This window comes from Dermatophagoides pteronyssinus, unplaced genomic scaffold, assembly GCF_027571235.1.
Source record: "Dermatophagoides pteronyssinus isolate colony J.1.1.1.1 unplaced genomic scaffold, Derpt_VIB-CSIC_2022.12 sq0003, whole genome shotgun sequence".
Classification (NCBI taxonomy): domain Eukaryota; kingdom Metazoa; phylum Arthropoda; class Arachnida; order Sarcoptiformes; family Pyroglyphidae; genus Dermatophagoides; species Dermatophagoides pteronyssinus.
Window position 1 is genome coordinate 3,065,069 of NW_027461527.1, and position 12,183 is coordinate 3,077,251.

Below are 12,183 nucleotides of genomic sequence, written 5' to 3' on the forward strand. Positions count from 1 at the left end.
CATCAAATTAATACAGATTGTTGTTTTCAAGTGGATATGTCAGTCAATCAGTGAATATTGTTTATTCGCATCACGTATACATGAAGAAAAAATGAAAAATCAATGATCATCATCATCATTATGATTATTATTGACATTTTGCTACTTATTTTCAAAACAAAAAACAAAAAAAAAAATTATTAACAAATTGGAAATTTTCAAGATACTCGAACAAATGTGTCATATTTTTGAAATCAATCATAGAATCACTGAATTTGTTTATACTTTTACCGTGGCATATATCAGTTTTGATTATCGTCGAATATGACGGTGTTAGTTAGATTTATGTCCATCAGGATAAAAATCCATCCAAAAACAAAAACCAAAATAAAAAAAAACTCTGTTTTTAATGGGATAATCAAAAAAAAAAAAGAAGAATTTTTATTATCATTATTTTGAGGATTTTTTTTACAAGAATTACACTTTGTTTTTTGTTTTGTTAGATAACATATTAACATATATACACCACATTAAACACCGGTTATTTTTTATTTTTTATTTGATGAAATTTTTTTCTGGCTATTTTCACTTGCTCTCTTGAATTTTTGCATCTTTCTTTTTTTTGATCATCATCTCTGTCTTTTGTCTTTCATTTTCAAGCCTGTTTTTTTTTGCACAGAAACACTGCAACAACAACAACAAAATGATGGACAAGAAATAAAGTCATAATAACCGATACGTTTAAGAGAATGAATCTTTTCATATATTTCACAAGAAGATAGATATCGGTAAAAGAATTTGAAAAGAATTCTTGTTTTTCCCCTACCTTTTTTTTTGTTTTGTTTGGGAATTAAATCGAAAGTAAAGTTTTATGGATATTTAATGCATTTGTTTGTTTGTTTGTCGAACCACAAAAAGAAATTAAAACTCGGGATGAGAAAAGAAAAGGAGAAAAAAATCTTTGTTTTGATGATGGTTAAAGGTTTCAAAATGAAACTTTTTCTTCTTTTTGGTGAATTATTACTTATTCTACGACGTCAATGCTGCTACCACCACATAATCATTACATTTGGAATCTTGGATTTTTTACCTAAATATTTTTTTTTATTTCGTAAAAGTAACGATTGAATGAACATCATTTTGATTTGGCTGATGCAAAGATTTTTGTTTATTCGTTTGTTTGTTTGTTTTTCTCCGAAATGACACTGATCCCATATAAATGAATAAAAAATCAAATCAGAGATAGCCATGAATGTATCAAGCCAAAACAAAATGAAACAAAGTTTAAATTCCAGAATGAAAACATCGATAAATTTTTTTTTTTTGTTTTAAAACGGTCATTTTTGATTTTTCGCTTCGTTTTTCAATAGGAATAATGCTGTTTCTTTTTGGATGTCTCCTAAATGTCTACAGTAAAGATTGATTAATACCGGAAAGATTGTCATTGTCGAAATAGGTAGTAGTAGTAGTTTGACCAAATCGATCAAAATAGACTTATTTTTATTCGTATACGATCGATATTTGAATCAAAAAATTAAAACTAAAAAAAGTAAGTAGAGTGGATACTTGATGGACAAATGGAAATGGAAATTTCTACATTTGTCGTTCCATTAATTCATGTGAGAATGAATCAGAAATGTTTTTAGACACACCTTATCAGAATAGAAATGAAAAAAAAATTCAACTTTGCCTTTCAATTCCACTGTCAATCAAAAAATAGTTTTTCTGTGATTTTTTTTCTGGATCAATTTATTCGATGTAACCAAAATGATGAATGAATGAATATTTATTTGTGAATATTCTACTGTTTCTTTCTAACCAATTTTCATTTCGAATTCAAATTCAGGTTATTTATGTCCGTAGTAGTAAAATAAAATGAATATTAGTAGTAGTTCGCATTGTCAGAATCATTATTTATTCTCCTTGAAGAAAAATGAAATGAAATTACAAAAGTCCAGAATTTTATACCGGTAAAAAACATTTGTCTTTATAAACAAAACAAAACTGATTTATCATAACCGATTACCTCGAACAAAACGTAGGTAAATCATATTATTATTATCAATCTGACATGATGATAAATTATAATTCAAATTCTTACCATTGAATAACGATGAAATATTGTTTTTAATTTTAAATATTTTTCTTTTTTAAAATATGAATTTTTAAATTAAACATCATCATATAAATGTCATAATATTCATAATATTGATGATTTTTTTTTTCATCCAAATATCTACTGTTTGTCAACGACTAATTTTTTCTCTTCTTCATAGAAGTAATTTGGTTGTTTTCTACCATTTTTTTTTCATTTTTAACCTTTCTTTTCGTTTATCATCCTGTTTATTTCACCACATGTGAATTACCATTATTTTTTTCACATTCATTCTAGACGTTTTTCCAGTCTTCAGAATTTGGGAAAAAGACAAGAAAAATAAATGCTTTTTTATTTTCACCACAAGAAACAAAACCGATTTTTCGAATTGATAAAAGTGGAATGGGAAAAATAACAATATATTGAGATCGAAAAGTAAAGAAAAATTTGCGTGCATTGGTCACATTTAGATTTTATTTTGTCTGTCTGTCTCCTTGTTTTTTTTTCTTGGCGATTCTATATTCTTCTCTATTTACTTTTTTTCTGTTTCTATGTACACAAAAAACAAGAAACAAACCGAAATAAAAGTCAACGAAATATATTCGAAAAATGAACAATAGCAACCAGAAAAAAAGATCCATTGATTCTATTTTTAAGATTGTAGGTGTGTGTGTGTGTGTGTTTTACTTAGGTGTTCGTGCATGTTTGATATAAGAATATTCTTTATTTGTTTGTGTGTGTAAATAGCTTCTGTTTTTTCTTGATTCTTGATTCGTTTTTACTGTTGTTGTTGTTATTTACCTTATTTATAACTTATTTCGAGTTTAGAATTGAAAAAAATAAACTTTTTCAAGGTACAAAAAAGAAAACATATGAGAATTACGAACAGTCAAACAGACATCCAAAATAGTTTCTTTTTCTTCCTTAAATGTAATTCATGTATGTATGACATGTTTGTTCCCATAGCCATCATCATCATTCAGTCTACGACCGTAAAACAAAGATCGAAATCTATTTTGACGAAAAAAAAAATGAAAATGAAAATATTATGTAATGTTGAAGCAATTGTCATTTTGTCTACCTAGCTATCCATATATTTCATTTCGATCAATAAAAACAGAAATTTTGTGACTAAATGAGAAACATACATACAGTTTTTCAGCATGTTTCGAATATTCATATAAATGTGAAGAATTCCCGTGCGAATGAACCGAATGAAATAATAAAAAAAAAATTTTGGAAAACATATAACCGCCCCTTCTTCTTCTACGATAAAGACAGACCAAAAACTAAATTAATAATAACGACCAATATTCCTGGAGAGAGAGTGAAAATGTTATAATAAATTTTTTGAACTTGTATTTCCGTCACATGCATAGTAAATAGAAAAAAAAATAGAGCAACAACAAGATAAAAAGAGAATATAATTAAAACAATTATTCAATTAAAATATATTGTAACAACAACGACGACGAAGTAAAAATATTGTATCAATTTTTCTTTATCGTTTCATATTGGGCCTTTTTAAAATATTGAAATTGTCAATAACAAATTAAGAATATCATTCTATATTTTTGAAAGAAAAGAAACGTCAATAGTGTTGTGGTTGTTTTTAGTTGTTTTTTTCAAGTTTTATCTAAATGTTATTTATAATTGAATTTCAGTCAATTTTTTTTTGTTGTTGAAAATTTTCTCCTTCTGGATAAAAATTTTGCGTGCAAATAATGATTACGTTAGTTAATTTAGCCTTAAAACCAGCGTTTAAATAAGGAATTTCACGGTTTTTTTATTTGAAATTCTTACATCATTGATAATTATTCTTTTTGCTTGTTTGATGGGCAAAATTTGGTAAACATTATTTTCTATGAGGCCAACCAACAAACAAAAAAAGAAAGTTTTACGTTTTTATAAATTCATTTTCAAAATGTCAAACAAACACATTCATGCATGTATGCATATTATTATTATGGAATAATAATGTTTATTCATTCAATATTGATCATTTGGGAATTGAATGAATGTCATTTTTTCGTTTTTTTTGTTTCGTTTTTGATGGTTGGCCTCAAATATAGAATCGAAAATAATATATCAAATGAAATTGGTTGGGTTGATAGAGAAATTTTTTTAGAATTTTTAGTTTTCTGAAAAATTTCTTTTCGTGGAAAAATTTCCGAAAAAGTAAATCCGGTTACAGGTGGTGAAATTATACCTGATGAATTTTATTTTTCAAATGAAAATAAATGAATTGGGTGTAACCAAACTGCTTTTTTTTCTACGTTTGATGAACAAAAACAAAGAAATTTTCCGGAAATTTTCTTCATTATTTTTTTTCTAATTAAACTTAGTGTGTGTGTGTGTGTGTGTGTGTGTGTGTGTGTGTTGCTTAACATTTACACAATACTTATGGTTTAATCAATTAATTCAATCGGGTAAAAAAAACATTGACATAACACAAATTCAATTTAAATTTTAAATTCTGTTGATGATAATGGTATAAAATATTTTCGCTTGTAAATCGATTCATTTCAATTAACGTCATTAGATTTGTTACTACTTCAAATAAATTAATAAAAACTTTCTTTTTTTTTTGGTTTCGTCTTGAATGAAATGAATTTCAATCGTGAACAACTACACAGACACTACAGTTTTTTATAACGAAATTTGGAAAAGAATTCATTCTTAAAGTCATTAAATTCATAAATGACATTTCTACAATCTTACCAATGATCAAAAATATGAATATTATTCTGATGAAACATTGTTCACCCAGAATTTGACATTTATATTTTCTTATTTGATTTTAAACGTTTGAATTCAGCCACCAAATCAATCTATTCTTGGCAAAATATGCAAACAGAGTGAGATCAATATGATGGAAAAAAAAGTTTTTTTTTCCCATCAAAATTACATTTGTCATCGAATTCATCATCATCATCATGCATTGACTTTATTTGCAGGGCCCTGTTTGTTTTTTTGTTTGACTAAAGATTTGACATCATCATCAAGGTATAACCAAATTGAAAAGTTTTCGTTTTCGTTCTGGACATATTTCTATTCAGAATCCATTCGCAGAATATCTCTCTGTGTGTGTGTGTGTGTGTGTGTGTGTGTGTGTGTGTGTGTGTGTGTGTTTGTCACATTATACGTTTACAAGAAACATTCAAGATTCGTGAAAACAATTATTGATAAAATCAGTGTACGATACTGGAAAAAAGTGCCAAAAAATTTTTCGTGAATATTTTTTCATGAAGCAAAGCCAAAAAAAACATATGAATTTCATATTGATTTTGTTGTTCATTTTGTTTGATTCGATTTTGATATTTGTCATTCATTCATTCATTCAATCATATTCATTTCAATTTTACCATTGCCTCCAGTTTTCCGAAAAATTGAAAGAAAACAAACAAACCAAAAAAAAAAAAACGTCAAAATTTCCTTAGAGAATATTTCTTTGATTCTTTCCAGGAATATTTCTCTTGCACAACGATTTATTTTCTTTTTCTTTCTTTTTTTGTCAAGAATATGCTTTTTATCATTCGAACAACAAACAAACAACAGCAAAAACTTGCAATCTAAAATATATTTTCACACAGCTTTTGAAAAAAAAATTCTTTCACTAAGAACCAAGAATCGAAGAGAAAAAAAGTGACAATTTTTCAATGATTTTTTTTCTTTCTTCTTCTTTTCGATCGTTTTTTCTCATTGTGAGTGAATGTTGAAATCAATTCTCATTTGATACTTATTTTGGCCACTTGGAAAAAAACATACATTCAGTTAGTACTGTTTGTCCCTGGATGTTTAAAGATTCTTTATGTTTTTCTTTTTTTGCTGTTGGATTCTTTGTCGAAAGAATTTTGATTCTTGCAATTTATGCAATTTTTGTTGCCTAAAAAATTCTTATTGAATTATTCTTTTTATTGTTGTTTATCGTATTTTTCGTTTTCACCTAACCTGTTCACTTGGTGATTGTATTGCGAAAAAATTTTCATTTCATTTAGTTTTTTTTTATCACTTCTTTGTTCTCCCGTGTGTTTGATTGAAGGAAAAGTTTTTTCGAAAAGTTGACAAAAGTCTCTCTCTCGGTGTGTGTGTGTGTTTGAATAAGTTCTCATCGGGAACAAAAAATTTGTTAGTTGGTTCCAATTAATTCTCTCTCTCTCTCTCTCTCTCTCTCTCTCCCTCTCTCTCTCTGATTCTCTGATTCTCTCTTTGTCTGTATGTGGTTCAGAGCGAATAAAAAATTCAATTTAATTCAAATTTATTCATATACGATTCTTGTTTAAACAACAACAACAACAATGATGTGGTACAACAGATTTTTTTAAAATAAAAATTTCATTTAAATTCATTCGTTTTTTTTGTTCTCACTTTTTTTTCTTTTGATTAACTTGCAAGATGTGACGAATGTAATGAATGTTTATTGACATTTTTTTTTAACTTGAACTTTGGTTCTTTAGTTTTTCTTTTTTTCGGAAAATAAATTCCTCTTCTGAAACAAAAATCTGGGCAATTATCATTAATGTCTTCTTATTATTGAATCAGGTTAATAAATCTTTACCCAGTCGTCGTCGTCGTCGTCGGTGTTCAAGTTGCCAAGGATTTTCATCATCAACATCAACATTTCCTGCAATAAATTTTTTTTCATTCTTTTTATTTATTATGTAATTAAATCATTTATGGTCTTTCGGGAAAAGATGGAGAAAAGTTTCTTTTTTTTCCAAGCAACTTTCCTCATTATCATTCATTCATTCATTATCTATTTATTGATGTTACATTTTTTTTGTTCCCGGGAAATTTTCTATATAACAAAACAAAAGCAATAATAAAAAGAAAAACGCAAAGGTCATCATCATCATCATCATTTGATCATAAATTATAAGTTGAACAATTGATTGATTGATTGTAATAAATTTTGATTGAATTTGGGATAACCGAAATTCAATTCAATTAATAAAATGTAGCAAAAATAACCGAAATTCTGTTCACAAGAATCAAAATGTGAAGACATCATTATCATCAGATACACCGCAAACATAAAAATTGAAAGATCAATAATAATTAAGAATTTCCTTCTTCTTCTTTTGTTGGCTAGATTTCTTCATACTCATTATTTTTCTCCTTTTTTTGACTTTGATTTTGGCTATTTTTTCTCGAATTGATGTTTCGACAATTGATATTTGAAATGGTATAAACAAATGATTGTAGAAAATTCTGCTGGTTGTGGGTTTACATTCAAAGAAATTCTGCTTGGATAAGCAGAATTTTTCTTTCTGACGATATTTCTAGGATTTATTCTTTTTCACAGTAAAAAAATCACCAAAAGAGAATGAATGAAAAGTGAAACAACGCGAAATTCAGATTCATGAATTGAATGATGACCGAAAAAAAAAAAAATGTTACATGTTTGGGTGTGTGTGTGTGTGTCAAATGCATATCACCACCATCACCATCACAATTCGTTTTTTCCGAAAAAATTTTCTAGCAAAAAAAAAAGTTTTATCCAACAGAACTTTTCAATGTAAAAACAAAAAAACAGGAAAAAAATTCTTTCACTAATTCAAATGCATGTTGCATATATGAAAATCATTTAATTTTGTTAATGAATAATTGTTGTAATTGGTTGTAAAAAGCAACAAAACAAAAAAAAAAAATTTCGTTTGCATAATAATTATGATTGATGGAAAATATGAATGAAGAATTTACTTTGTTTTCATCCCCCCTCGAAACTATTCAATGAGAGGGAGAAATTCTGTAAAATTTACATTAAAATTAACAACAAGAAAAAATCACACACAGTGCCAGCTTACGGAGAAAATTGCTACTAAACTATTACTTGTTTATTTTAAATGAAAAAACTTGATTTGTTCGGTGTAATCTAATTGTTATTTACAAATGTAAAAATCTTTTAGTGAGTGAATAAATGAATGGAATGGAATGGATGTAAAAAAACGCCAGGTAAAATCATTATTTCAAACTTAAGTACAGAATTATAATTCTAATTTCATCATCATTCATCCATCAAAACATTTTACAAAAATTGAATTTTGAACAATGTTACAAAAAATTGATAAAATGTAGCAAAAAGAAATTCTTTTTGTTCAAAAAACTTTTAGTTTTTTTTTTTGCTCGTTTGTAAAATTCTTCATAAAATTTATTAATTAACACACGCTATTTTCACACACCAAACACACACACATCAAATATTTGCTGAATTGAAATTTGAAACTTTATTTTTCATTTTTTCAAGCTGCTACTATTGAAAATGAAATTTTTCTAATTTTTTTCTTTCTCTTTTTCTCGTTTGTTTTTTCTCTATTCATAAATCTAGGTACGAACATTGTTCGTTAGTGGACTTCCAATGGATGCTAAACCACGTGAATTATATCTATTATTTCGTGCATATAAGGTAACAATTAAAGTTTAATAAAGTTTATTTTTTTTGTTTTGTTGAAATTAAAAAAAAACAGAATTTGAAAACTTGAATAACTAACGGGTAACATTTGTTTGAGATTTGCTGATGATTACGAATCTGGAAATATTCTTCCAGTCATTCGAAAATAATAATTTTTTTTTTCACCAAAATTTCAATTCAAACGAATTCAAAGTTTTCACACATCAACAACAACAACATAGAAAAATCTGATAAGCAAGTGCAGTGAAAAGAATAAACATTAATTCATCATTCGATTAACGCAATGAATGATGAATCTTTTTGTTTGTTGTTGTTTGTTTGGCTTAAATGATGTTTCAATGTGTGCCCTAAGCGATAAAACAACTATGATTTATTGTTCATTTTTGGTCAGTCAGTTAGTTTGTTTGTATGTTTGTTATCAGTCTATTACTTTTTTTCAATCATTTTGTTTGTTTGTATGCGGTTATTCAAATGAAAATAACCGAAGAATAAATCAGTGGTCATCAGTGAACATTCTCTTTTTTCCCCTTCGAAAAAAAAACAAACTACCTTAATTCATCAATGTATTTCATTAGAAGAAAAATGAAAAAAATCATGATTAATATTTGAAAACAAACGATGCAACGATGCAAATATGTTTATCTAATAGTAATAATAATAATATTCGTGTCCATTAGCTAGTGAGTTAGTTATTCAAAATGGAATCAAACACTTTATTCTATGTCACTGTTAATGATGATGATGATGATAATGAAATATTCATAAGTGAACGAAGTTTTCTTTTTTCTTTTTTCTTTTTGCATATGTTTTTTTTCTCTCGTTTCTTAGCACTAGATAATGATGATGAAAAAGAAATCATCAATTTAGTCAATTCAGATAGACGATGAAATGATGGGCGAAAAAAAAAGAATCTTAGCTAATTGAACTAAACCGAAAAATAGAAAAACAGAAAAGAAAAAATTCCATTGAAAATTAATGGAGATTAGTGAATGATTGCTTCGATTGCTTTCGAATCATAATAATGAAACCGAAACCAAAATAGACAAATAAACAATGAAGAAAGAAAAGAAAAACTTGGCGATAAATTAGATTATCTTTGATTCTTTTTTTCGTTCTTTTTTTGCATTGATGTTTATGGTTGAAAAGATATCATTAGAGCTGCACACAGAATCAGTGTATTCTATTTGTTAAAATCTTATTGGTTTTTTTTTGTTATTATCGAATAACAAAAGAAAATTATAGGTAAGATGCGGTAATCCCTTGAAGATAATTTCAAAAGAAATATCGACAATCAAATTGTTAACCGGCTAGAATTCAAAAATACAATTACCAGTGATGGTAATTAACATCGTTTTTTTTCTGGAACGATATTTATAATTACTTTTTTTTGAGACATTTATTGTCATAAGATATTAATTGGATTTATGAATGATTTTCAATTTTTATTATTGCCTATAAATTTACGTTGATTGTTCAATTAATCTTTTAAAAATTTGGTTTTTTGGTTTTTTTTGCTTCACACACATACAGGGATATGAAGGATCATTATTAAAAGTTACCAGTAAAAATGGTAAAACATCATCACCGGTTGGTTTTGTTACATTTTCAACAAGAGCTGGTGCCGAAGCTGCTAAACAAGATTTACAGGTAAATATTTTTTATATCAAAAGATAATTTGTCATTATGTTTTCATTCATTTTGTTATCTAAACAAAAAAACAGCAAGGTATCCGGTTTGATCCTGATTTACCACAAACAATACGGCTTGAATTTGCCAAGAGCAATACCAAAGTGAACAAACCAAAGCAATCATTGCCTTCATTATCATCATCATCATCATCGGCAGCAGCAGCAGCTGCTGCTGCTGCTGCTGCCGCTACTGCCTCAAATCATCAAGCGGCATTAGCGATGCATCCGCTTACCGGCCGTAATTATTGTTATTTTTTCCCTTCCCACCTTATTTCTTTTGAAAATAAAATGACTAACTTTTTTTCAATTTTTCAATTCTATTTCCACCCAAAAAAATCCATCAGTCGATCTAAGTGCTGCATTGTTTTCAAATCCACATGATAGCTGGGCAACACCACATCCATTATCATTTCCTGAAATGAATACATCGGCTGCATTACATTCAGCTGCAGCATTAGTACATCCAGCATTACATGCTCAACTACCGGTATGTTTTATAAAATTTGATTTTGAACACAAAAAAACATCAATAATAAACACCAAACAAATTCTTTCGAAAAAAAAACAACCACAGAATCAGTTAGAATCAAAATAATCAGACAGAATTACTTCTTTCAAATTAAATTCTTAGCGTTAGAATCGTATTTTTTTCGATTAAAATTTTAATTAATTTAATTAATTAATCAACTAATTGATTGATCTGATCTATATTTCCATTTTTGCACACCTGCACTCTTCATCATTCACACACACACACAATCACCTATTCCAATTTTATCATTTGAACGAACGAACGAACAATAACAATTCACCTTTGACACTCATATCAATCACTCACAAATTGAATTCTTATTTTTCTTTTTTTCTTATTTCGTTAATCACTTGACCTTGTTTTTATTCCATTCTTTTTTTCTTCTTCTTATTCTTCTACTTGTTCTTTGGTCACATTTTTTCTCGATTCTCTGTTATTATTATTATTATTTTTTTTTGTCATTCACTTTTCACTAATCATCATCATCATCATCATCATCATCATTCATTATCATTATAATCATCAAAAATTCTGCGTAACACTATTTTCACACATCCATTCACACACACCCACTTAAATGTAAATCTGCACTGTAAACTATTTCCACACACCTACACTTACACACCTTTACCTGTTTGTTTTTTTTTAAATAAAATAATAAAAATACAGCCTCAATTAGCAGCCGTATCACATCCAATGAGTCATCATGGTCATGCAGCAGCAGCAGCAGCAGCCGCAGCAGCATTAGCTGCAAATCTTCATCATCATCAGCATCATCATTCACAATTACATCATCATCCTCATCATCCTGGAACTGGAATACAACCATCACATTTAATTGCTGCATCATCAACAACCGCTGCATTAGCAAATCCAATTGGTCAAACACCACCATTATCATCAACAACTGTAACAACAACAACAGGTGCAACACATCATCAACATCATCATCAAAATCATCTTAATCATCATCATCATCATCAACATCAACATCCGCATCTACATCAACAACAACAACAACAATCAAATAATTGCAATACATCACCATGTTCAACATTATTTGTTGCTAATCTTGGTCAATATGTTTCCGAACAAGAATTAAAAGAATTATTTGGAAGGTATTCTAATAATAATAATAATAATAATAATAATCATACAATCATTACAAATCATAATCATAATTAAATTAATCTTATAAACAAACAAATAATGATAAATGTGAAACTGTGATACACATGTGAAATTGATAATCATCATCATCATTATCATCATCATCGTTACCTGATTAAAGTTTTTTTTTTTGTTTCGTTTTATTTTGGCAAAAAAAAGAGGTGTGAACTAAATGGACGTGATGGATGTGAATTAAAGATTGAAAAATTAAAAAATCAAAGTAAAAAACAAAGTTAGATCATTTTTAATTGGTTAATTTTATTTTTCTGCTTTCATTCATCATTCAAGATTTCTCTTCCCATTCGCC

General features: G+C 27.7%; 1 protein-coding gene across 5 annotated transcripts in view; it reads left to right on the forward strand.

Moving 5' to 3' along the window:
- LOC113793644 (uncharacterized) overlaps positions 1-12,183 on the forward strand; it is a 32,191-nt gene that overhangs the window by 17,430 nt on the left and 2,578 nt on the right. For 4 of the 5 annotated variants that reach the window (XM_075825003.1, XM_075825004.1, XM_075825005.1 and 1 more), the window contains exons 3-7: positions 8,403-8,480; positions 10,017-10,133; positions 10,208-10,421; positions 10,519-10,661; positions 11,376-11,824. In XM_075825003.1, the coding sequence (XP_075681118.1) occupies positions 8,403-8,480; positions 10,017-10,133; positions 10,208-10,421; positions 10,519-10,661; positions 11,376-11,824 (1,001 nt within the window). The remainder of the gene's footprint in view (positions 1-8,402; positions 8,481-10,016; positions 10,134-10,207; positions 10,422-10,518; positions 10,662-11,375; positions 11,825-12,183) is intronic. The other variant, XM_075825007.1, reaches the window with a different exon arrangement.